At 39.5% G+C, this 26,812-nt stretch overlaps 3 protein-coding genes across 3 annotated transcripts; 1 reads left to right on the top strand and 2 right to left on the bottom strand.

Moving 5' to 3' along the window:
- Positions 1-3,063: 3,063 nt before the first annotated feature.
- On the bottom strand, positions 3,064-5,015 carry LOC119422981. The gene is made up of 4 exons (XM_037690391.1): positions 4,769-5,015; positions 4,247-4,339; positions 3,778-3,874; positions 3,064-3,695 (listed from the first exon to the last, which is right to left on the bottom strand). Exons 1-4 carry the CDS (start codon positions 4,793-4,795, stop codon positions 3,217-3,219), a joined length of 696 nt encoding a protein of 231 aa, XP_037546319.1. The 5' UTR covers positions 4,796-5,015; the 3' UTR covers positions 3,064-3,216.
- Positions 5,016-9,694: 4,679 nt separating this feature from the next.
- pin1 (peptidylprolyl cis/trans isomerase, NIMA-interacting 1) lies at positions 9,695-21,007 on the bottom strand. Its single transcript, XM_037690390.1, has 5 exons — positions 20,839-21,007; positions 13,043-13,125; positions 12,697-12,805; positions 12,494-12,604; positions 9,695-10,099 (listed from the first exon to the last, which is right to left on the bottom strand). Exons 1-5 carry the CDS (start codon positions 20,894-20,896, stop codon positions 9,990-9,992), a joined length of 471 nt encoding a protein of 156 aa, XP_037546318.1. The 5' UTR covers positions 20,897-21,007; the 3' UTR covers positions 9,695-9,989.
- Positions 21,008-21,111: 104 nt separating this feature from the next.
- Positions 21,112-26,812, top strand: ubl5 (ubiquitin like 5). The gene is made up of 5 exons (XM_037690389.1): positions 21,112-21,179; positions 21,451-21,513; positions 23,072-23,155; positions 23,236-23,273; positions 26,569-26,812. Exons 2-5 carry the CDS (start codon positions 21,458-21,460, stop codon positions 26,610-26,612), a joined length of 222 nt encoding a protein of 73 aa, XP_037546317.1. The 5' UTR covers positions 21,112-21,179; positions 21,451-21,457; the 3' UTR covers positions 26,613-26,812.

Raw genomic sequence — 26,812 nt, 5'->3', positions numbered from 1 at the left:
GTTGATCCATCCTCCTGGTCCTGTTGATCCATCCTGGTCCTGTTGATTCATCCTCCTGGTCCTGTTGATTCATCCTCCTGGTCCTGTTGATCCATCCTCCTGGTCCTGTTGATCCATCCTGGCCCTGTTGATCCTGGATCATCAGATCCTGACATGTCCCCGTCCTCTGAGGACACATTTTCATCTTTCCCTCATCTCACTCACCTCATTTCTGTTTCTTCCTCAGTCTCTGAAATTACAACGTCGCTGTTAGAATGAATGAAGATTATTGTCCAATAAAAATATGACATGTCTTATTGTAACTCTGTTCGTACCAAAGTTTAATTTAGAACAACATGTGTGATCACTGGTCAGATCACTGGTCAGATCACTGGTCAGGTCACTGGTCAGATCACTGGTCAGTGGAAGTTCTGCTGTTCTTCTCATCTGGTTCTGGTCCATGAACAAATGGTTGAACCTCCTTCAGTCTCACACGTCCTGACTGTGTCTCTGTAAACTGTCCTCTCTCTAAATGTGCCTGTAGAGTGACATTAGTTTATTTCTTGCACATTTCTTTGACAGTTAAACATTTTGAGCCCTGATTGAAAATGTTTGTGCAGATTAAATTTACAGCTCTCACTTTGTGTTGTTGTGATGATGATGATGATGGTGCTGCTGCTGACTTCAGATGATGTAATTAATAAACAGTATAAATGGCAGTAAAAGTACTTTATTAAAGCTTGCTTTACATTTTACATATTTTATAATAAATTGTTTGGAAATTTATTTTTGCACAGTTAACACTTATTTTGTCATCTGTTACGATTTTAACTAGAAACAGTTTCATTTAAATTAACATTTTAATCAATGAATTACAGTTTTACAATAGTTGTCAGGCTACAATCAACTCAGTTATCAGGTACTTGGTTGCCATAAAAAACGACAAATACAACAATTATATTCAGTCTCTCTTGTAAATGAGTCCTCGTGGCTCAATGGGACGAACCTGTTTAAATAAAGGTTGAATTAATATCTTCTATAGAAATCAAGAATTCATCCAGATGATCTGAGGTAAGCTGGAGCAGATCTGAACTGCTGGAGGACAAGGTGGAGCATTATCCTGCAGAGAACATCAGAAATAGCTTCATAACAGGTGTTACTCTGATCTTTTTTTTTAACGTGTGTAATGTTATAAAACACTGATATGGCTATATTGATCACTGTATTGCATATACATTATTTTTCTAACAAATATGTGTTTGCAGTCTCGTTTCCTTCTAAAATTTAATGATAAATGTATCAGCTGCTTCTAAAAATGCTTGGATAAAATGCATAGTCTGTGAAATAATCAGTAATCAGTTAAGTAATCAGTTCGTTACTGCTCAATAATTACTGAAAGACGTCAGGTAAAGTAAGAAAAGTCGATTTTTGTGTTATGTTGTGCCAGCAGCCGCTCAAACTGACTGACAGCGATGAGCTGTTTGGAACTATGGGGAGCTGCATGAACCACGTGACCGCGTATCGGCGAGTTCAAAGAGTGTCGCAACTCTCTCTTTACAGGGCTCTGATTATGACTAGTCAGAATGACACTTTTAGATATCTTGAATTAAGAAATGACGCGTAGGACCCGCGGCTGCTACTTAGCTGTTCAAACAGCTGCCTGACGAATTTTGGGTGGCTGCAATGGCGCTAGCTGTTCTGGACAACATTGTTAGAAAATGCCACAACTTCCTGTGGCTCTAGTGTTAGCGTTAGACAGTGAGGAAAATGGCTCAGTCTCTGCGCTGTTGTTTTTGTTCAGTTCCTGGTTGTTCTTGTGGGGCAATAAAACCACCGTATCTGTCCTACCATGCTTTACTACGCTCTCACAGCCTGCTTGAGTCACCATAATTAGGCAGTGTCTTACCTGAGAGAAGATTGACTGGCTTTTGGATTTTTGTATGTGAATGTGAGGACCATGTTTGTTTGTTTTGCAATTCTTAAGTATTATTCATATTTATTTTTGTTCATTTCATATTTATATTCCAGGTTGAAGGTGAGAGTTGAGTCTCGTGTAGGTTCTGTTCCAGTGTTTACTTGTAAACAAACCCAAGTGTCTTTTCTGTGTATAAATGATGTCCTTGGGTGAAAGTCCTAAGGTGGTGTTGCAGTAAGTTTATAAAATAAAAATAACATCCATACCCAAGCTTGTCACATGTATGTAAATTGTTCTAGTGTTACGTAGTTACCGGTAGATAGTTTAATGTTTTGAATTATTTTAAACATTCTTCAATTAAAACTCACTTGAGCAGCATACTGTACTGTTTTTTTTATTTGTGGATTGATTCAGTTGAATTCAAGGAAAACAAGTGCAATTTACAATATCTAGTAACAAAAAACATGTAACTATTTGTTAACATTTTATAACTGTACACTATAAATTGATAGTGGATTATAGATATTTGATCAAATTATGTAATTTCAAATTAAATAAATTGGCACATTTATGTATTTTTCATGAATAACTATTTACAGTATTTACATCTAAAAAGTTAAGTCTGGTCCTCTGGACATTCAAAAAACCAAAACAAACAAAAAAAAAAAGTAGAAACGTTTCGTCTTTCATCCGAAAGGCTTCTTCAGTCTGAGGTGCTGCTCAAAGTCAAAGTCACTTTTATTGTCAAAAACTGCAACATGTACAGGACATACACAGGATTGAAATTACATTTCTCTCAGACCCCGGTGCAACAATAACCATTTAACATTAAAACATTTATTAAACATAAGCATAAAATGAAGTAATAAATGGTTCACATATTTACACATGGTTGTCAGCAGCAAACTGGTTGATCCACTCTGAGAAGGTGCTATTTAAGAGACTGAGCTGAATACAGCTCCTCAGACTGAGGAAGTCTCTCGGATGAGAGACGAAACATTTCTACTTTTTGTGTGTGTTTGTTTTGTTGTTTTGCTTTTTGAATGTCCAGAGGACCAGACTTAACTTTTTTAGATTTTCCTACCTGGATCATTGAGCAGCATCAAGATATAGTATTTACAGTGATTCACACAGATTGAGACTGATTAAAAATATGAAGGAACAAAAGGGTGATTTATAAATTGTATGTTTCTTGCTGCATTTATATAAACACATGGATGAAGGTGTTGAAGTAAAACATGTCCAGTTTAGACTTCATCTGATCAATCAATCAATCAATCATCGATCCATTCATCACACCATCCCCGTTCAACAGTTATTGTTTAGTGTACCCGCTGATCATCTGAGCTGCCAGTGCTGTCAGCAGACTCCTCCTCCGCACTTCCTCTGTAAGCAACACGGAAAGTGGAAACAGCTAGCAGTAAGCCTTGATTGTCGAAGCTGTACCCATGCAGGACATCTGGACTGCTCCCTGGTTCTGGCCTGTACTTCATGTGACACTTGCAGAGACTGAAGGTGCATAAGTTGATCAAGTGTGGACACAAAACACATGTTGGGAAGACTATGCAGCATCGAAGGAAGAGCAGGGAGGTCTGGAGCCATGTGGTGCAGAATGATGCTGCGCAGGACTTCTCAGGTGGGCACTGGTGAGACCTCAGTGAGCCCTGTGGCACAGGACCAAGTCTGGATGGTACCAGCTCCAAAGCTGAGAGACCATCTCTAGGATAAGTGTGATAAGTGGTTGGGACTCCAGCTGGTGGTTTTTCTCTCGATGCCAGGATGTCAGGATCTGGAAGTGGTCCTACAAACACACGAGTGACAGAATCACAATAAGTTTTGACAAAGGAAACATGGACATAAAAACATTAACCCAAAGGTTATACCTGTGAAAGCTCTGTAAAGCGTGGAGTGCAAACATCTTTTCACCACAGTTTTGGGCTTTCGCACCACCACCTCGCTGGCAGGTTCAGGATGGATTCCCTTACAAGAAATAAACATAAAAATACGTCAAACTAAAAAATAAATAAATGTAAATAGACAAGTGAGTAATTTGGTAGGACACAGTGGGACAGATTTGAGAGTTAAGATTTTTACTTAACTTGCAAATATTACTAATTCATAGAGGTTGAACCTGCATTTATTCATTACCTACAAAAACAAACCATTCTAAACAAGTTAGGAGAGAAAAATATATTTGACACAAGTAATATTGAGACTATGACAAATTTCACATGGCACTAATAATATACAGGTGGGAAAGTTATTACAGTTATTGTGATGAGAATCATAACCATCATATACTAAATAATATAACAGAAAAGAATGTGTTCCACTCTTATTTTATTTTTTTACCTGTGTTCTTTGTCTGTGCCTTCTTTGTAAATCTCTTGTGCGGGCCAGTACAGGAGGACCAGTTGGCAGCTGGAGTTGGGAGTAGTGGGCAGTCTGGTAAAAAAAAAGTGCAACTACATGGTTACAAAAACCTTTACCAGCTGCACTTCTGCAGAAATAAGCCAACATTTATTTTTTCAACACCCAGTGAGATCTAAAATAGATCTGATTTTAGCACACACACACACACACATATATAATTAATACTTGTTATAACATATTTAGCTTTAAACAAGTAATATATTGTATAATAGATGGATTCATTTAACACATCACCTTACAGATATACATAGCACGCTACATACACACATAAACATATGTTTGGCACTAATGGAACCTCATAAAAATATAATTAAAGATTTTATATCATGTCTGTCTCAAACACTCCAAATAATGTAGCACACTAAATTAGGCTTCTTTATTACGATGTTTATGCGCTTCATATGTTGTAGCTAACGGTTAGCTTGCTACGTCTTTTCTTACCTTGACAGCTGTGGAGATTTTCTTCATGGAAGAACTTTTATCCTTTCACGTTTATTAGTTCGAGAATTCGCCGCTGCGATTTCCTCCTCAGCAGCGAAAGAAAAGATTGGCAAATTAAGCAAAGATGTTGAAAAGAGAGACATTTCTCCTTAGTGCAAAAACTCGCAAAGCAGGAAGTGTCGGTTTCCGGTTGTCGTGAAAAAGACGTCGCAAAAGAGTATTCTTGTTGCAGATACAATAAATAATCCGAGCTGCCGCGCTAAAAATCATGTTAAAAATACGAGCGTTGTGTTGGACTGACCTGACTTTGCAGATTATAAAATAAAAAGGCTACAATGTCTTATGATTTTTCCGCCAAAATGCTACGTAAATCTGTGACGTTTTGACTAGTCAGAATAACAATTCAAGATATCTTGAATGTCATTCTGACTAGTCAAAATGTGAATTCAAGATATCTTAAATAGAAAAGCCGTCTACATGATAAAATATTCAAGATATCTTGAATTCATTTTGAGATATCTTAAAAGGAATTTTGACTAGTCATAAGTACAGTTCTAGATATCTTTAAGTTAGTTTTGCCTAGTCGTTATTTGCTTTCAAGATATCTACAATTTAATTTGCACTAGTCAAAACTTCATTTTTGATATCTACAAATACATTTAAGATATCTTGAATAATGACGTAATTTAAGATATCTTTAATTGTAGTTATGACTAGTCAGAACTAAAAGTGAGATATCTTGAAAGCAAATAATGACTAGTCAGAATGTAATTAGAGATATCTTAAATAGGTATTTTGACTAGTCAAAATTCAGTTCAAGATATCTTGAATTGAAGCCTCCATACAACTCAATGGTAAATCTGACGTCATTATGACTAGTCAGAATGTAATTAGAGATATCTTAAATAGGTATTTTGACTAGTCAAAATGCAATTCAAGATATCTTAAATAACCAATATGTCTAGTCAAAACTCAGTTTCAGATATCTGGAATGTAAGCTTGGTGAATCCTATTTTATGTTAAAAGGGCTTGCCATAGGTCCACCCTAAGGACAAAACACCCATACACAAACAGAGTGGTGTAGTGTATGTGGTCCAGTGCAGCGAGGACTGTCCAGACCTCTACATTGGAGAAACTAAACAGCCTCTTCACAGACGCATGACTCAACACAGGAGAGCCACCTCCTCAGGACAAGATTCAGCTGTTCACCTTCACCTCACAGATAAGGGACACTCTTTTGAGGACCAAAATGTGCACATTTTGGACCGAGAACACAGATGGTTTGAGAGGGGGTGAAGGAAGCAATTTATGTAAAAAGAGAAAAGCCGTCTCTTAACAGAGGAGGAGGCCTCAGATTTCCACTTTCAAAAACCTATAATGCAAATTTAAGACAGATTCCCAGCCAGTTTTCACACCTGATGGGAACAGAGGGGTCTCATTTGTGAATTTGAGTTACAAAGACCTTAAGAAACCCCTACTTTTAAGGTGTTGAGGGGTGAATTGTCAAATCTACATATGTATGTGTATCTTATCTAACTCAGCCTTATAACCTGAATCTCTCACTCACTGCTCTTTGAATTGAGAAAGCTCCTCGGATGAGGAGCAAAACGTCTTCTGTTACAAATAAAGTCCAGTTGTTTTTGTATTGAATGTTTTTTAAATTCATCATGTCCTGGATGACTGAGAATCTTCACCAGCATATCTCTGTGTCCTGGTGATGGCTGGAGACCTGTCTAGGGTAAACCCAGCTTCTGGCATAGTGACTGCTGGATGGGCAGCAGTGACTTCAGTGACCCAAAAAAGGAAGAAATGTGTAAAAATAAAATAAATTGTCCAAAGACAGACAGCACCAAAACATAAAACATCCTATAGCATACAAAAAGTTTGCGCTTACAAAAATTATGACATTTTTTCTGTAATATGTTGCCTATTTGCCTCCATTTGTTACGAATGTATCTCTGACATCATCCTCCTTACAATGTGCAGCATTAACTGCTGTAGTAAATATTAACTACCAACAAAAACATTTAATCTTTTTAAAGTGCATATTTTGGTCATATTCTTATCTAAGATGTGTCTGATTTGTTTATGACAGAAGCAACAAATTTATCATCCACCGATGATCATACTTTAAGTATTTATAAGTTTTTTATTTATTGGATCCATCAGTGTGCAACGATCCCGCACAGTCATTCTAAAGAAAAATACGCAACAGCTTGTAAAAACAATTTGTCTGCAAATTTCTTATATGTTCTGTACATGCATTTATTCCTGGACAGACAAATCCATCACTGAAGAAGCCAGATGGAAGATTTACTTTTCTTTACTTTCACTTCTCCTAGAAGTTCTTGACTTTTTTTATTACGTTCAAAGCTAAATTTTACTCTTGGATTTGTGCATCTTGCAGTAGTGCAGCACTAACGACAGGATTTTTCCTTTGTTTACATTTTAAAAAGTTTTTACCTTTTGCAGAAGCTAAAGAACTTGCTGTTGCTGGACCGCTTCCTGCAAATCAAACTGAGCTGATGGATCTTACCATCGAAGACAAGTTGAGGGTTGTAGTGTGGGATGCTTAAGAAACTGGGAGTGACATCATCAAAAAGATAAGGATTGTATAAAAATCAACCATTAATGACAGGTGTAAGGAAATAACCTTGAAATAAGCATAGATAAGAAACATGTTTCTAGAGGAGGATCACAATGCTCATTTTGTTTTCTTAACTCTTTTACAATCCCAACAGAACACAGACTGAATACATGAGACATATTTTTACAACTGGGGTGTTTAACATTTTTAAAAGGGGGGACAGAGTGTGTATTCCAACAATCCTAGAAACACTTCTCGGCTAACTTGGAGAAGTTTACTCCAGGTGTTAGATGGATTGCCAAACCTCGGATTCAGGAGCAGCTAATCCTGGTAGTGGACCAGATCTTCACTTTTGCAGAGTTGCTAAGGGGTCATGGGAGTTTGCCTCTCTAGTCTACATGCATTTTGTGGATCTAGCTTCATGTGTTCTCTGAGGGATTTGGTGGGGGATGCTGCAAAGTATAGGGTGCCAGGTTGCTGTTAAGGTCTATCCAGTCCCTGTATAACCAAAGCAGAAGCTGTGTCCGCATTCTTGGCACAAAGTCAAGCTCGTTGTCTGTATGGGGTGGACTCTGCCAGGGCAGTCCCGTCTCTGGTGTCCATGGACTGGATTTCAAGGAGTAAGGAGTTCCTAGAGAAATTTTGACAGGGACTGCCACATTGAATCCATTTAATTTTTTTAATTTGACAGTACTAAGTGTTGGGGTTCACTCTCATCATTAATCCAAATTTCAGCTCAATATGGCAAAAAAAATCATTGAGTAAATACTCATTTTGGAATGACTTATAGTCAATTGTGAATTTTCTGAGGTAGCTGTTGCATCCATTTTTTTCTTCTTTCAGCTGCTCCCTTCTTTCAGGGGTCGCCACAGCAAACTACAGGTAAGTAGAATGAAGATTTGGCAATTATTTTTACGCCAGATGCCCTTTCTGATGCAACCACAGACTACTGAGCTACCACAGCCCTCTGTGTGGACCAGAGAGCTGCTATCTAGGACGTCCGGAGGAGCAGACGGTGAGGGTTAAGGGCCTTCCTCAAGGGCCCAGAGTGGGGCAAATGAGGGTGGAGGCAGGTATGGGTGTTTCACCAATCCCACCCACATTTTGATATTGTTGGTACAGGGAATTGAGCCAGTAATTTTCCGATCACAGGCCCACCTCCTCTAACCTCTGAGCCACTCCCTCCCAACTCGAAATGCCAGTAAAAGTAATAGCACATCACGGTACCAAGCCGGTTGTTTTGATATAACATTTGTGGGAGTACACGCCGAGGTTTGTGACGCATTAAAGTTGACGGAAAGTATAAAGTTAAGAAACCCTTTGTCAGGTGGATAACAATAGGTGGCTGCCTTACTAGGCAGTCCCCAATCGTGGAGAGGAGGGTGTCTAGTTTGAGAACCTCGCGGTCTCGTCTCTACTTTAGGTGGATGATGTGGTTCTATTGGCATCTTTGAGCTATGGTCTTCAGCATGCACTGTGGTGGTTCAGTTGAAAGTGAAGCAGCTGGAATCAAAGTCTGAAGCCATGGTTCTCGACGAAACAGTTGGAATGCCACTTCTGGGCCAGTAAGGAGCCTATAGCCTCAGGTGGAAGAGTTCAAACATCTGGGCATCTTGTTCACAAGTGATGACAGGATGGAGCAAAAGATGGATCAGTGAATTGGGGCCTCGTCCTCAGTAATGAGGGAGTTGCTTCAGTTGGTTGTGGTGAAGAAAGAGTTGAGCTACAGCTACAGGTGAAAACTCGGCACTAGAAGTCTTCAGCCTCCAAAACCCTGGTGGATCAAGTCAAGACTAGTTATCACATCAGTTAGCACAAAGACTTTTGTTTGGATCAGCATGTTTATTTTGTTTAGAGAAAATTCAGAAAATCAAACTTAAAGAACCTAAAAAAACAATACAATTGAAAAGTGACATGAAAAATAAAAACAATGTATTTTTCAATGACAACAGTGTTAACAATTCATCTGAACAGGAAGATTTTTTAAAAGCTGCAAATAATCTTTTTCCTTTTAACGGTTCTTCGTCGACACGTTCGGGGGACAGACCATGCATGTTTTGAAACTCAACTATGAAGAGAAATAACTCCTCGTTTGTGAAGATTTGCAGAGAACACAAAGGTTTAGATCGATGTCAGAAAGATGAGAGTGAAGAACTTCAAATAACTTTTCTCCATCTGCAGGGATGTGCAACCTGTAAAACTTTCAAACATACTTAAAAACAAAAACAAACTGCTTTGGCAGCAGGAACGAAAAATGCTACAGAAAAAAATACAGTAAATGACCCATTATGGAGACATGCACACACCAGTTACAAGCTTTGATTTAGCTAAACTTTGCTTTTGTGTTTAAAGACACGATACTGGTTTTTATATTTATTTGACCAGGATTACCACAGTTAATAAAAGCTTGAAGCCTTTTATGAAATACTCTTTCATTTTCAGTGTAATTATTCATACTTGCTCTGTAATGCTTGGAAAAAACTACCATTCCACCTAAAATAATCGGCTTTACTCATCAGATCAGCTGTGGCGCTAAAAACAAATTGCAGGGCTGGTTGGTTGAATGTGTGAATACATAGTGGGGAGGGACAGTGTATGTGTGAGTGTGTGTGTGTTTGTGTGTGCGCGCTGATTTCAGCCAGTACGTAAAATGATGTGGACTCCAGAGTCGGTAAAAACGGGTCCACTCATGTCTCCCACTTTCAGAGCAAAGGAGGCATCTTCAAAAGGCTTCTGCATCTGACCTGCAACAGAGAAACACATGGAGAAGTAAAAATAATCCGTCTGAATACAGAGAAAAAAAATCTAGCATTTTATCATGTTGTTATTGAAGAGTATATTTTCAGGTGAGTCTTAAAAAAAAACTTATTTTTGGGAGGATATTTAATTCCCCGATTAGCCGTCAGTTTCCAGTGAAGTGTGTTATTTTGAACAGTTCATGTATGAAGTGTAGCATGATGGGAGTTTGGCATCACATCAGTGGGAATCACCCTCAGGCCTGGATTTAGAGATAAAACCTGCAAGCTTCTGTTTGAACTTTGAAACATATAAAACAACCAGGAAATAATGTTTTATTACTTTTTATCATCATCAACACTCCTGCCAGGGTTTTACTAGGCCTGTCACGATAACAGATTGTCTCAGAAATTATTGTGATAAATGATAATATTGTTTCAAATTTGACAGTAATTACTGTCCAATTTAAGAATACATTTTGGTTAATTTTTGTGTGTAGTACCTTTTTTGACCACCAGATGGCAGTATGAGACTGTTTGAACCAAGGATGGATAGTGAGGGAGCGAGCAGTGTCTGTTTGAACCGAAGGATGAATAGTGAGGGAGCGAGCAGTGTGACTAAGAAAAATGGGAAGGAGGGCCCTTGATGTGACATGGGCTGTCTCTCGTTCCCGTTTTTCGGTTCTCAAAATGGCGGACGCTCGGTGTGGTTTGAGCTCTTTAGCATAGCATTTTTCACACAAAGTTTTTAATAAAATAAAAATAATCAGTAAACAAGTTCCCAGCTTCTTTTTGCAGAGAAAAACAAGTTTTTACACAAAGGCACGGGTTTCATCTGTGAATTTTTGAAGCTTTGATAAGACGGAACGCTCTCTCTGACACCGGCCTCATCCTCTTTGGATCTCTGTCACCTCCAGAGAGTCAGCCCAGCCTCCGTCCATCCTCAGTCCGACCACAGGCTCTCCTGGTCGGACTGGCCTTCTCTGACACCGGCCTCCTCCTCTCTGGAGCTCTGTCACCTCCAGAGAGTCAGCCCAGCATCCGTCCATCCTCAGTCCGACCACAGGCTCTCCTGGTCGGACTCGCTCTCTCTGAACTCGGCCTCCTCCTCTCTGGAGCTCTGTCACCTCCAGAGAGTCAGCCCAGCATCCGTCCATCCTCAGTCCGACCACAGGCACTCCTGCTCGGACTGGCCTTATCTGACACCGGCCTCCTCCTCTCTGGAGCTCTGTCACCTCCAGAGAGTCAGCCCAGCATCCGTCCATCCTCTGTCCGACCACAGCTCACCTGCTCGGACTGGCCCTCTCTGACACCGGCCTCATCCTCTTTGGATCTCTGACACCTCCAGAGAGTCAGCCCAGCATCCGTCCATCCTCAGTCCGACCACAGGCTCTCCTGGTCGGACTCACTCACTCTGAACTTGGCCTCCTCTCTGGAGCTCTGTCACCTCCAGAGAGTCAGCCCAGCCTCCGTCCTTCCTCTGTCCGACCACAGGCTCTCCTGGTCGGACTCGCTCTCTCTGACACCGGCCTCCTCCTCTCTGGATCTCAGTCACCTCCAGAGAGTCAGCCTAGCCTCCGTCCATCCTCAGTCCGACCACAGGCTCTCCTGCTCGGACTGGCCCTCTCTGACACCAGCCTCATCCTCTCTGGAGCTCTGTCACCTCCAGAGTGTACACCCAGCTTCCATCCATCATTCTGCCAAAATGGAAAGAAAGTTTTGATCCGATCCGAATTTGACAAAAAAGTTCAGTCCTTATTCATAGTGACTTCGGCGCTCAGTGGATGCAGAGAGCCGATCAGAATCCGTCCAGAGCTGGACCAGAACTACGTCCAGCCTCTTCGGTCAATCTGAGTAGTGTTGAACACCCAGGGGAGCCTCTCGTGCGGGGAGACGTTGTTAGGAGGTCCGGTGTCTTCTTTGGAGCTGACTGACTTTTTTTCATCATATTTCTCTGGATTATTTGGACTCTATCTGGACTAGAGAGGGATTACGGGTCAAATTTATGTTCATTGTTAATCATTTTGGTTAGCTGTTTAGCATTGTTCTTTTAGTGATTAGCCTGTTCTAGTTGATGTATTAATTATGTGTTAGGCCATTCAGTAGAGTAACCATGAGTGAGGGAGGTAGTTGTCATGAAGACGTTTGGGGTTCACTCTGTGTGTCACAAGGACCCACCCCCAAGAGAGACGTGTACTGGGCAGCAATGTGAGCGATCCGGTGTGACGAAGCTAAACGCTTTTGGCAGCAGGAAGCCCTTTGGCCCCCCCACCCAATTTTTTTAAATTTAAAATCCATAAATAAGCCGCAGCATTGTATAAGCTGTGAAAAAAGTAGCGGCTTAAACACCGGAAAGTACGAATGAAACAGAGAACAAGGTGAATGTGATGCGTTGTTTTCTACCTCTGCCGAACGGTCCCAGATCTCCACCGTTCTTGGCTGAGCTACAGTCGCTGAACTGCGAGGCTAAGGACTCAAATGTCTCGTGTCCAGACTTGATCTGTTCTATGTACTCTGCACAGAAATATAAGAAAAAAAAACACGACATGAAACGGACTACTGCAGAAAGACGCCCCGCTCCTCCTCTGCTTTGCTGCCTGACTTACTCTGAATGAGATCCAACGCCTCGTCTTTACTTCGGGTAATATTCTGTTCCCTCCAGGACGATGGACGACGTGAGTGATTATGTTTCACCAGCAGGTGAGAACAGCGGACCTAGAAAAAAAGAAAAAGTGTGACAATTAAAAACAAACAGTTAGCTGTTCATTACCCATCAAACCAAGTGTAAGTTTTATACACAGAAATGTTTTCCACACAGTGGTCTTAAGACCTTAGAGCTCAACCGAGCCGGCTGATAAACAAACACCTCTTATCAGGACTATGGCTGGAGACGTGAATGTTGAATAATATTAAACAATGGGGACAGCCTGTTATATATTATTGTTACTCCACCTTTTCTGGCTCTCCACGGCCGTCACCAACTGGGCGTTCCCACTGGCTGGCATTGGTGATGTGATTAAAGTAGTATACTTTGCCTGCAAGAACAATGACAAGACCTTCCAAGTTAGTTTCATTACTTTCGTTACTTTGCTGTATGTATTTTATATTCTTTATGTATTTTATATTATGTATGTATTTTATATTCTTTACGCATTTTATATTCTGTATGTATTTTATATTCTTTATATATTTTATATTCTTTATTCCTGTTGATCTTTGTTCTTAATGTAAAGTGTCCTTGGGTGTCATGAAAGGCACTTTTTAAATAAAATGATGATTATTATTATAATAATAAAAAAAAAAAACACACAGAAACGACAGATGTTAAAAATGATAAATTATTTGTGACAGACTGTGACCTCAGCTCCACAGGAACTGGAAGATTCGTGAACCGAGGGCCCAACACAAACACGTTTTATGAGAATTACCATGCAGCTGCTGTATTTCAGGTGTCACAGTAACGTCTGTGGCAGCTTAAAGCTTCCTTGACAACATTTAAATCACTTCCATTCAATATTAACTTTATTTTAACAGGCTAATTCACAACAGACTACCCAGGGGCATGTCTGTTCCCTTTAAATAAACTGATTTGTTTATTTGACGTTCAAAGGCAACTGCAATAATTAATGTGAAACAACTATGAAGCAAAAATAAGGGTATTAACAAATCTGTTCATACCGTTTTAGTACAATGTTGTAAATTAAATCATTTTTTGTTGATTACACTAAAAGCGTGCAGATAAATAATCCCTTTTAAACAAAATGAATCATTGTCTCACAAGGTTAAGTCATGTCCTCTGGACAAATTCTTCTTGTTGAAACGTTTTGTCTTTTAACTAAAAGACTTCTTCAGTCTGAGGAGCTGCAACCAACTCAGTCTTATAAACAGCACCTACTTACAGCGGATCGATCAGTTTGCTGGTGACAGCCAAAACTAGTTGTTCACATGCAAAAGAAGGACCATCAGCTTAACAATTGGTGCAGAAAAAAAATTATTTTTCAAAGAATCTAGATTCTTAGTCCTGGCGAGTCTGAATCGTTTCTTAAGGTCCAAAAATCAATTTTAAAATGCATTTAAGTTTTATATTTTTTCCGCCACCGTAGAATTGAGCCGTGTAGGCCACCGTACAGCAAGCTAGTTAGCCAGCTCCCTTTATCTGAATGGAGCCTGTTAGCATGGAGGAGGGAGACAGCGCGATTCAACCCGCTGCTTCGTCTTTAAAAATCATTTCAGATCCTACAATGTTCCGGGGGAAGACAGAGCTTCACAAGAGCACAGATTTTTACAAGAAGTGTCAAATAAAATTGCGGTACAGTATTTTGGATGCAAGACAAAATTCACGGAAGATGAAAGCGAAGCAGCCGACCAGCGAACTCTGCAACAAACTTCCAGTCTTCTCGAAAGGCTGTGAAGAGTTTCCTCTCCATTTCCTGCTGTATCACAAAGGATTTACGATCAGACAGCTCAGTGGAAGGTGAGGGGTTCAGGTTTATTTCTAATACGATGGATTCAATGTACGTTATTCCTTTATGTAGATTTTTTTTTTTGTGATAAAGCAGCACCGCAACTTTACCATCAAACAACAGATGGGAGAAGCTCTGATGCAGCTGCAGCTCAAAGATAACTGCTTTTTCTCATATTATACTAAAACTTATAGACAAGTTGTACAAGAAACTTAATGTAATTTGTCTTTTTAACAGGTTGAAGAGGACAGATGAGACACATCACCTGGAGCCAGTTCTAAATGATACAGTTTATGGTTTATAAATTATAGTTCAGAAGAGGTTTTTGTGCAAACTTGCACAGGTTTTGACATTTTGTTAAAGATTTACTAAATATGAATCAATATGGTTAAGACCGAAGTCTGTATATTTCATATTAGGTTAAGTTTTGAAAATATAACAAATGTTAGAGCAATATGGTTAAAAATAACTGGTGTGTATTTTATGTTGAGTTAAAGGTTAATGTACTATGTATGGTAGGCTGAAGTCTGTTTACTTTTGTATTTATATATTATTTGTCTGTGATGGACTGGAGACCTGGTGTCCCCCGCCTCTCACACAGTGATGGCTGATATGGGCACCAGTGACACCAGTGACACCTGTGACTCGAAAAGGATGAAGTGGATGAAGATGATGGATGGATGAATTATTTGTTCCTAGATTTTTTTTTTTATAGAAAAATTCAGGCAACTAAGCTAACCTAATACTGGTAATTTAAGTTACAGAATTTTATGCACTACTATATTTTTTCCCTATTTTTGGTATAAATATAAAATTAATAAAAAATATTTGATACAGTAAGAAAAATCGTTTCCGAATGGAAAAAATAAATCGATTTTAAATTGTACCGTGACACCAAAAATCGGATCACCAGACATTGAGATTTGCACCTCTAATTGGTCGTTAGTGCTAGGGATGCACGATCCACTTTTTTCCACTACTGATACTGATATCTGAGGTTTGTATTGGCCGATACCAATTTGACACCGATCCAATACAGAAAGACTGTGCTGAATTCCCTTCAACAAACTCAGCGTGCTCTTTAGGGTGAATCTTTGGAGATGCTTGATTATGTTGGTAGTGCTATACCTGGAAGTTTTAGTGCCACCTCTTGGAACAGTCGGTGCGCACGTATTGCACGTGGCTGTCGAATGTGTTGGCTGAGGTAGTGGCTGATCCTTTCGCTAGCGCCGACGTCACTCAGAGCACGAAGCATAGAATTAGAGTGAATAGATCTATCCACATAGATCGGTCACATTGTCAATGATACACGATCCAGAAGTTTTTCCAAAAAAATATATATCGGGACCGATACCGATATTGGTATCGGACTGGTGCATCTCTAGTTAGTGCCCAGATGGCTGCCAGTTGAACATGGAGACCCCTGCCCCGTTTAACGATGAACGGGCTCTCTTCACAAAGATGGCTTCATTTACTCCTCTTTCAAACCAGGGTTCTAGAAGACACCACGTGTCTTCTACACTCACCTGCAGGACAGTGGTCACTCTTTAGATGTGCACATGCTTGATAGAGAGGAACAATGGTTTGAGAGAGGATTCATTCATTGGGGAGTGGTGGCGCAGAGGTTAGAGAAAAAGATGGGCCTGTGATCGGAAAGTTGGAGGGTCAACTCCCCTGACTGAAAACATCAAAATGTGGGTGGAGAAGGTGAAACATCCACACCTGCCTCCACCCTCATTTGCACTACTCTGGGCCCTTGAGCAAGGCCCTTAACCCCCACCATCTGCTCCCAAACAGGTCTCTCTTGAAAATTAGTTCTCATGACTCAGTGAGACTATCTGTATAAATGAAGTGCACGGTAAAAAAAAAAAATCTGTGCATGCAGTGTCTGCATGATCTCAGTCACATCCATGTTCTCAGGCTGTTTCTGTGAGTAGCAAGTTGGACATCTGGCCTAAAACATTTGTTATGATTGTTTGTTTGGTACGGATGGTCCCCATCTTGCAGGTGTTAAAGCCAGTTCCTTGGTATTCAACAGGAGGCTGCTTGAAACACATCAGTGAGGGCTATTGATAAGACAGATCTGGGTTGGCAGGTCTCAGACTGATGAAGTCTTTCAGATGAAAGACGAAACGTTTCTCCCCCACAGAAATCTTGTCCAGATGACGATTTAACCTTTACCTGGATGATTGAGCTTACAAACCTTTTTTCAGTCCAAATTGATGAATACACTAACATCTCTCTGAACCCTGGATTTTTATTAATTTTGCTCCTACGTGCTGAAAAAGGGTGAGTATGGGATCACATTTACGTTAAAGGCCACCACGAGCGTGCGTTACGCTCCATGCATGCGCATCAAGTCCACCGCGAGTGTATTTTACACTTGATGTGCGCGTTGAACCTCCCATGTGCACAGTTCTGTGACCACGAGCACATGTAGCTGTCTGTGCTCTCCGTGTATCAATCTGTTCGCTCGTTGGTCTACTCCTGCACGCTCGTGTGAAACACTGGGACCAAGTGTAGACAAAAAGCACAGAGATGTCATACGATTGACCCCTTCTCCGCCCCGTGACCCTTGTTGGTCTGGGCTTCTGTATGTGCCGTGCCAAATTAAGTATCCTCAAAATAATCTGTTCCCCCACCAGAGGGGGTGCTCGCCTGAAAGATCAGCATAATTCATGTCTTTAATAACATGCATAAACAGACATGCAAGTCCATACGCAAGTTATGACTGGCGCTCTGTGACAAGGCTATAAATGCTTTGCAGAGGTACTTTGTGTGGCCATGTACTCGTTATTGAAATGCTTTTTTTTTAATACTCACTGGAGTGAAAAATCTGTTGCATGGTTATGATGAATGCTTATGATAAAACATAAATCAGTGTGTGGTTTAGATTAGACAAGGGCACAAATACTGATGTGCCCTCGCCTAAATTCATAATTGAGAAATGAACTTTTGAAATAAGTGTGCAACATGATTACTACTGTATTATGCTTTTTTTAAGTTCTGTGTAGTAGAAGGTAATATTATAAAATGTAATATTTGTATATATCATTTTGATGTAGTTATTTCTTTAATAAAAGAAAATTTGCCTAAAATATTTGCTCTGCTTCATCATATTTGACTTAGTAAAAGCAATGTCAAAGTTTATTATTTTAACACCCCATTACATGTATAAAGCATCGGTATTAAGTATTTTATCCAAGTATTTACTTTGGTATCGGATCGATATCAAAGTCATACTTAGGCCAGTCACGATAACAAATTTTGCTGGGCGATTAATTGTCTCAGAAATTATTGCGATAAACGATAATATTGTTTGAAATTTGACAATAATTGTTGTCAAATTTAAGAAGAAATGTTTAATTTGTTTTGTTTATAGTACCTTTTTATGACCACCAGATGGCAGTATAAGACTGTTTGAACTGAAGGATGGATAGTGAGGTAGCGAGCAGCGTGTCTTTTTTAAAAAAAATTGGAGGGAGGCCCCATGGCATGACATGGACCGTCTCTCTTCGGTTCCCAAAATGGCAGATGTTTGGTGTGGTTAGAGAATTTTTCACAAAAAGCTTTTAATAAAAAAAAAAAAAAAAAATCAGTAAACAAGTTCTCAGCTCTTTTTTGGCAGAGAAAAACTTTAGGGGTGCACCAATTGCAATTTTCTGGCCGCTCACTGATTTCTAAAAAGTCTGACCTGCCGATACCGAATTTGTTTTATAAGCGACACTGTCAGGTGTTAAGGTCACAATGCACCTTCAATTTTCCAATATTATTTTGTTGAAAAACACACCCTTCAACAATATCCTAGAAACAATACAAACTTGTTGTAACTGGCCATGAGGTAGTGCTCTGAAATATAAATGAAGTTCAGACAATTGTTAAAAAACAAAAAGAAAATCGGTAAAATCTGTTTCTCATGCAAGTATCGGACGATTTCCAATTTCACAAAATGAAGGAAATCGGGGCTGATAAACTGGCTGGCCGATTTATCAGTGCACCCCTAAAAAACTTTTTACATGAAGGCACGAGTTCCAACCGTGAATTTTGTAGCTTCGACAAGATGAAGTTTTTTTTCCCCGAGGTCCGCCTGTTAGCTTAGCTTCTCAGCTTAGCTGCTTTTAACGATCCAAAAACACAAGTTTGGACGATTAAATGGATTTTTAAAGAGAAAGGGAGGAGTCAGAGAAGAGCACCGGAGTTGAGCTTTTTGTCGTCCAGTGTCTTCAGTAGAAAGAGAGACACGAAGAAACGATAAAGCCGATAAATGAAAATGAGGTTGATAATTTTAATTTATCATGTGATTAATTGATTTGTTTATTGCGACAGGCCTACTCATACTACCGCCCACCCCTCGCTGAAAGGAACAACCCGAAGACGTGAACCGAACAAAAAAAAAAAAAAAAAGCACAGATTTTGTCAAAAGGCACGAGGAAAATAAATCAAAAACCCTTTCTGCTTACAGAACAACAATCGTGCAGCACAATACTGAAAGGAAACGTGTCATATTTTGCTTTTACTGAGAGAAGCGGAGGCGAAATGGAAGCAATAAATGTATTCAGTAAAATAGTTTTATTCAAAAAAGCCACACGAGAGGCGGGGATAACAGAGAAGTGGCCAATCATATGAAGGTTAACATTTCTGTGCTTTTTTCCTACGCTTGGTCCCAACGTTTCACAGGAGTAGACCAACGAGCGAGCACATCGATACACGGAGAGCACAGGCAGCAGCAACTCGTGCTTGTAGTCACTGAATTGTGCACATGGGAGGTCCGATGCGCGTGTGAGCGTAAAATACACTCGTGGTGGCCTTTTGGCATAAATGTGATCTCATCCCATAGATGAGCAGCACAAAAAACACTGTGCTGCTCACTTTTGACTGCAGCCTCTTGTAGTGCGTGACTTTACACTTGTGGAACATCTCACACCTCCAAGGGGGACTCCCCCGAAAACCTCCATATACCTGGATTCAGAAACCTTTGGTTTCAGAGGGAACAAGGGCTATTGTCGTGTAAATGAACGGCCGAACCGCAGCAGAAAAGGTGCATTTTCACAAACAAAAAAACAACAAATAGCAAAAAGCAAACGTGCTGTGTAAACAGGGCCATAACATTGTTAGATATTTCCAAATTACCTGAATTACTGAGCATGCATCAGGACAAATTAATTATTTCAATGAGCAGTCTGTATAGAAAAGTGAAAACAATTTTTTCTTCAATTTCCAGAAAATAAAAATTGTATTAATCAGATGCGGAAGGAAGGAGGTTGAGGAGCATTAAGTGTAGAACCACTAGATTGAGGAACAGCTTCTACCGTGAGGCTGTTAGACTCATGAATCTCTAACTAGAATAATCACTGTGAAAAACCACACCATGTTGCTGCTGATCTGTTTCAATGTTGCTGCTGATCTGTTTCATGTTGAGGTGTTCATGCCTGCTCATCTGCTCAGACTCATGTTCGTGCTGCTGTTCGACGTAATGTTTTTATGCTATTAGTGTATTTTTAGTTGATGTTTTTCTTAGTTCATATCTTAGATGTTACCATTGTTTTTCCTTTTACATTTTATTGTTGGATGTAACTGGGACCCTGTGTACATTAATTTCACCCCACCACATGTACCACATGTGGTGCGCATGACAAAGAATCTCTGACTCTTGATTTTTTTTTCATACCATTTAAAATTCTGAAATAATATACAATTTAATTATTTTCCAAGACTGGATTAAAACTTTTTTTTTTCAAACACTTCTTTTATTTAAAACCTTTATTTAACTATGTTGGATTTTTTTTGTAACCGTGACATGAACTTTTATCTCTTTTATTTAGTTTCTTCCAACTTTCTTCTATTTTCTGAAAGTTAACCGGCTCGATTTTTGAGATGCATCGTTACAATAATTTGTTCGTCAGAGGCACGGAGGAGCAATAAACTGCAGAAATCCGGGTTTAGCTTCCAACCGCAACGTGCAGATTTTTACGCGGAGTCTCGCGCTGTTTTCATGTGAGGCACCTGGGCGGGGTGACGTCATGCCAGGCCCTGCAGCAGCGGACCCGAATGAATCGGCACAACTACTTCCAGTCAAACACTTTCTGCACCTAAACAAACCACGCATCTGCAAAACCCGAGCATCGCTAGTTTCATTTAACAGTTGTTAAACTTTAAGACTCCCCTGACTCGTTTCTTCCCAACAACTCGATGCACGCGTTGCTAGCTAATAAGCTAAGTTTACAACAAACTACATTTATAAAGTTGCATGGCACTTCCAGTCATCCGTGGCTTAGGTTTAATTACCTGAGCTACGGCTCATTCTTTTCTCCCATCCAGGTGGTAAATTCTCTTCGTCTGCCATGTCCTTTATTCTGCAGCAGCGTTTTCAAAAAATTTAATTCAATGTTGCAACGATGCGGGTAGACACACGACAGTTGATAACTTGTTTTCGGCCCGACTTGTTTTCAGTGTATGCCCCGCCCATGTGAGAAATGTAGCGTTTCTTATAGGTTTATGCTGACGTCAATCATCAAGCCGCTTTATGATTGGTTGAAACATGAACATGCCTTTAAGTTCACTTTACGGCAAATCGTGCTAAGAGCGTTGCAGAAAAAGCTTGAAAATACTACTTTTCAAATTTCTAGGTATAAAATACACATTGAAGTTTGTTCTTTAGTAGAGTAGAGTAATGAAATAACGTGTGTTTACGTTTGTGCATTTTATTAATGCGTTCACTTGTTTGTACAACAAAGATAACCAGTGTTGTCCTTTAAGCTAATGTTAGCTACAGCTTATTTTGTCGCATTGTGTTGGTTCAAGACGAACTTTTAAACTATTTTTCTTACGTTTTCAGGCAAAACTGCTCCGTTTTTGGTGTAATTGTGAAGTTTGTGACATTTACGATTCCTTTCACAGAAACAAAATGATTGAGGTGGTTTGTAACGATCGTCTGGGCAAGAAAGTCCGAGTGAAATGCAAGTATCCTTACCTGGCAGCATCATGGCTTTTGGTCAAGAAGTGAGTCGTTCTTATTCACAATGTTCAAGTTAATTAGTTAAAATTAATCTTGATGAGATTTCAAAGTTAGTCAACACTGTTTTAATGAGTTATACACTGTTCACAACATTACTTTAGCTGATATTAATTGACCTCAAGAATTAATAAGAAAAAAATTCTTTTTTTTTATATATATATATATATAAAATATATATATATATTACTGTATATATACAGTGATATATATATTACTGTATATTACTGTATATATACAGTAATATATACAGTATGCAATCAGTATACAGTATACTGTATATATACAGTATATATATATATATATATATATATATATATTATATACATGTGCGTGTGTAACTAATTGCCGGCACCAACAATTTGTTAGTTTTATACGGTTCAGAGCATTTTTTAACTCCAAGCACAAGCAAACCATGTTAACTCTTCAAGCTTTTCTGTAATTAATTTATGGTAGTGTTTGTAAATTGGATCAAGGGAATCTGGAGAATAACTTGCAACCTGTCCAGGGTGTACCCCGCCCCTCGCACAGTGATTGCTGGACATGGGCACCGGCGACTCCCGTGACCCAAAATGGAATAAGCGGGTAAAGATAATGGATGGATGGATGGAATCTGGAGAATAAGCGTTTTTTTGTAGTTGAACGTGTGCGTATGTCGAGCTTCGCCTCCAGGTCACAGGTCACTCGAGATAAACATTAAGTTTTCTCTGGAAATGCAGCTGGAATTGAGCAAATAAAACAGGCAAATATACACAATTATACAGACTTGGATTTATTTGCACAAAACGGACTTTTCTTTAAAAGATGGGAGTTTTCATATGCAGTATAGTGCATCTCACAAAAGTGAGTACATCCCTCACATTTTTGTTAATATTTTGTCTTTTCATGGGACAACGCTGAAGATATAACATTTTAATTCATTGTAAAGTAGTCAATTGTACAGCTTGTATAACTGTAAATTTGCTGTCCCCTCAAAATAACACGCAGCCATTAATGTCTTTTGCTGTTCACTAAACAGCAAAAGCAATAATTGTATTTTATTGGTAAATGCATAAAATCATGCAGTTACAAAATTATTTACCAAAAGCTTAATCACACCGTTGTCATATGCTAGGGGTACCAGCTCCTCTTTCCTCATTTTGCTACACTTCAGACCCATTTACTTGTAAAAGAGCTTTCAGTGCATTGACACCTCGACATTTCTCCTCATCCAGTGTTTTCTCCACAAAATTCTCTGCCATAATTCACAACAAAACATTGATCACTGAACCTATACATGGGATAAACGCATCAGACCTAACAGCTAGGTGGGTTTGTTTATACAGAGCAACCACTGACTCCTACCCTTGATGCCGTGCTTGCAGAGAACTATGAAATCACTTATTAAAGCACAAACTTTAAAGCTAATAATTATAGCTAAACTCTTACCGTCTCAGAAAGGCATGCAGTGTGTATTTTTGAATGTTTCCTGTATCACCGCTGTGCTCCTTAACCAATAAAATCCAGCTCAGAAGACACAATTGGAGACCTGAAGAAGCTTATTGCTGCGCAGACAGGAACACGACACGACAAGATCGTTTTAAAGAAATGGTAAGGTTCTTGTGTGTAAAAACTTTACACTACTAATATTATTTGCTTTTGGTAATTGGACAAGCTCTTTGTTTCTGCAGGTATACAATATTCAAGGACCACGTGACTCTTGGTGACTGTATCCTTCACAAGCGTTGTCAGATTTTAAAGAACTGTTTAGATTTGAAAAAGAATCAACTCCCAACAGGGTTTTAATCGGCATCATTCCTTCCCATCTCATCATGCGTACTGGTATTTCATAAAGTAAAATAAGGCTTATTGTGATTTTACATGCCAGAAGTTATTAAATTTTATTAAAGATGTACAAATTTTCTATGAAGACTGATAGCTTGCTGCTTTTCAACAAGCAGAATCAGAGGAGTATGTTTCTTAAATCGAAGCAAAATCATTTATCAGAAAAAGGAGCATCAGCTTAAAAGAAGGGATTAATATGAAGGTTTGTTGTACCATTAGTTGTCAATAATAATAATAATAATGATAATAATGTATATATTTTTTTCCATTTACCCTTTATTTATCCAGATAGTCTCATTGAGCCACAAGAACTCATTTTCAAGAGAGACCTGTTTAGGGAGCAGATGGTGGTTAAGGGCCTTGCTCATGGGCCCAGAGTGGGGCGATTGAGGGTGGGGGCAGGTGTAAATTGTGATGGACTTGTGACCCGTCCAGGGTGTACCCCGCCCCTTGCACTGTGATTGCTTGACATGGGCACCGGCGACCCCCATGGCCCAAAATGGAAGAAGCGGGTAAAAGATAATGGATGGATAATAATAATAATAATGATAGTGTACAACGGGTGGGAAAAAAACATCAGCCTTTATGCTCTGGTTAATGCACAACATTAAAAGCAACGTATTTAGCAGATTCGCGTTTTGTATTCGTTTTAAACTGCTTTACATATAAGCAGTCCATTATTTGGTGCTTGTGTAGTCCGGTCGCAGGAGCAGCAGCTTGAGCAGGGAGGCCCAGGCGTCCATTTCCACAGCATTTCTTCCAGCTTTTCCAGGAGGAATCCAGGCTGTTCCCAGGTCTGCTGAGAGCCACAGTCCCACCAGCGAGTCTTGGGTTTTCCAACTGCGTCTTCTCCCAGTCAAGTGAATTTAGTATCCGAGCGAGCACGCAGTTGATGCTGTGGCACTGTTCTCAATGCATCTGTTGTTAAATAGTAGAGATGGGATATATGGCACTTTGAAGGAATCTGTTTCTTGTAGATACTGTATGCTAGTTTCAAAGAGCTGTTCAATATTGAACAGTGCTAACATCACTATGTCTGGACCACGTAATGATATAGACTGCAAGTGACAAAACAACGTAAGGGGCATGCTGCATGACTTGTCAAGTGTGCACGCCCCTTAAGCTGCTATGCTCCTCCTCTTTGTCTTAGTGGAGATGCAACGGGGGAGCGTGTGTGCATTTGAGTAGGAAAACAATTACCGTATTTTTCTTTGTATAAATCTGTTTTTTTGCATAATTTACATGCCCTGCTACTTATAGGCCGAAGCAACATATTTATGGAATTTTTCCCCATATTTATAAACCATTTGTTGGCTGAGATATGACTGTTTTCATTCATTGACTGAAATTTTTTTTTTTGAGCAGTACCACTTTCAGCCACTTGATGAAAGCAGAGTAGTAATAGCAGTATGGCATACCGTTGTATCATGTAATGGAAAGTGGCTATAATGACAAATTCAAAAAAGTTCAAGACAAAAACAACAACTTTATTTATTATACGTTATACTTTATTGTTTTTTTTTCTTTGAACTTTTTTGAATTTACCATGTCCTGGATGACTGAGAATCTTCACCAGCTTTTAATGACTCAATTGGCTTGCCATAGTCCCCCCACCTTGGTTCTGCTTGCTGTTTGGACCGACCATCGATCCAGCTGCACCACCCTGGCGGAATGCAACTAATTTGACCATTAAAGTGCATTTATTAAGCAAATGTTAGATTGATACTTTGGTTTTTGGCACAACACCGGTCCACATTTCCGGGTTGTCAGCGGTGATGCGTAACAAACGTGACGCATAATAGATGTGACTTATATGGCGAAGTGACGTATTTATGGATTTTTTCACTTCATTAGACAAATATGGACTGATGCGACTTATATGGCGGTGCGACGCTTATGGTGGAAAATACAGTAAAAAAAGAGGAGCAGTTCTCAGTTGTCCATGACTCGGTTCTCATTGTTGGTTTTAAAAAGCTGATCAATAGATCTACGGTAGATTGTTGGTGAACCATCACTTCACTAGTAAATGGCACAGACAACTACTGAGCACAACTGGTTCTGTGATTATGTTAAATTATAATTATTTTAACATGGGTACCAAAACTGCTCAACAGAGTAAACATAGTTGCCAAGTCTGCTTATTATAAGCGACTTTGGGCTTTTTTTGCTTGCAAATCTTGTGAGTCGCAGGTTGTGGTTTTTTATTTGGGTTTGTTTTGAACGTGAAGTTGTTTATTTGGGCTTGACTTTCTTTCCGAGCGAAACTAGTTGATTATTTCCCAGCGCCGCACAATAAAGCAAAAGACGAGTGGTAGTAGGTAGTTTGTCCCTTCCACGCCCCTGTTTCCTGTTTATCGCTCCCGCCTAAATTGGCGAGGTGACAGGCGCACGACATACGTCTTTTGGCGCGCACCCCAAACACTCGTACTGTGGCTGACCACCGGGGGCTCCACTCACATGCAGATGTCAGGATGTTTTGTTTTTAAAAATATGTAGAAAAATTATGCGAAATGTCTTTTTCTTTTTATCAGAGCTTAAAAGTATGTTATTCAAAGTGTTTGGCATCATTTTGCTGTTATGTGTAATGCAATAATAAATGTATGTTTATACGGTTTAAAAATGCCCCCTGTTTTACACACTGTGGTGGGTTGCCAGGTGGGCTTGTTTTCATAGAGCTGGGTGCTCGTTTCTATCGTGAGATCTGGCAACACAGAGTAAATGGAAAAGTCACTTTTAGGAAATGGACAGGCAAAGTGAAAACTGGAAGAGCGATTGCATTTGAGCTTATAAACTATTAACTAAACTGCTCAGGGAGCCAGTTTCTGAAAGCCAACAGCTCGGCGGCCGGACATCCTGCAATTAAAATCATTTACAATTTGTTTATTTTATTGCATTGACTCATGGATGCAATAAACAAACCCAGAACCAAAAAATAATAAATTTTTTTTTTACATGAAGTGACTGCCAGTTGAATAGCCCTACACAGCAGATAGTTGTTTTGATGTGTATTTCTGTGACATTTAGCTACATACAGATGTTCACATCAAGCTACTGGGAGGCTAAAATGTTCTAAAGTGGCAAACGCCAATTTGATATTCAGTTATCAAGTGTAACCAGTTGGTCTCTTTTTAATTCCACATACACGACAGTCGACTTGTCCTTAACGATTACCGCCTCAGATGAAATCCACGATGGGATGAACCTGGAGCTGTACTACCAGTAACTGGGAGGCGGACCAACAGTCAAAGATGTTCAGACAAACCCAGCTCCAAATTGTCTCATACAAAAACAGAATGACGTCATCAGCTGCAGACCAGAAGTATCAGAGAACATCTGGATGAGAGCGCCATCTGTAGAGCGAAAAACTTTCACCACTTCATGTAGGTCTGAGTACAACTAAAAATCATTTTATTGAAAGATATG

Source organism: Nematolebias whitei, chromosome 16 (genome assembly GCF_014905685.2).
Source record: "Nematolebias whitei isolate Nwh7 chromosome 16, NemWhi1, whole genome shotgun sequence".
Taxonomy (NCBI): Eukaryota; Metazoa; Chordata; class Actinopteri; order Cyprinodontiformes; family Rivulidae; genus Nematolebias; species Nematolebias whitei.
Note: the sequence above shows the minus strand (reverse complement) of the source record. Positions and strands in the feature narration are given on the sequence as shown.

Bases quoted from the DNA above. Each gene is read 5' to 3' on its own strand.
- pin1 (XM_037690390.1), bottom strand. From the start codon at position 20,896: ATGGCAGACGAAGAGAATTTACCACCTGGATGGGAGAAAAGAATGAGC. The intron at 13,126-20,838 runs GTAATTAAACCT...TTGTTCTTGCAG, and splicing joins AAGAATGAGCCGTAGCTCAG to GCAAAGTATACTACTTTAAT. The intron at 10,100-12,493 runs GTAGAAAACAAC...TCTCTGTTGCAG, and splicing joins TCTGGGACCGTTCGGCAGAG to GTCAGATGCAGAAGCCTTTT.
- LOC119422981 (XM_037690391.1), bottom strand. From the start codon at position 4,795: ATGAAGAAAATCTCCACAGCTGTCAAG. The intron at 4,340-4,768 runs GTAAGAAAAGAC...TTTTTTTACCAG, and splicing joins AAATCTCCACAGCTGTCAAG to ACTGCCCACTACTCCCAACT. The intron at 3,696-3,777 runs GTATAACCTTTG...GTGTGTTTGTAG, and splicing joins GCTTTACAGAGCTTTCACAG to GACCACTTCCAGATCCTGAC.
- ubl5 (XM_037690389.1), top strand. From the start codon at position 21,458: ATGATTGAGGTGGTTTGTAACGATCGTCTGGGCAAGAAAGTCCGAGTG. The intron at 21,514-23,071 runs GTATCCTTACCT...AATAAAATCCAG, and splicing joins AAAGTCCGAGTGAAATGCAA to CTCAGAAGACACAATTGGAG. The intron at 23,156-23,235 runs GTAAGGTTCTTG...TTGTTTCTGCAG, and splicing joins AAGATCGTTTTAAAGAAATG to GTATACAATATTCAAGGACC.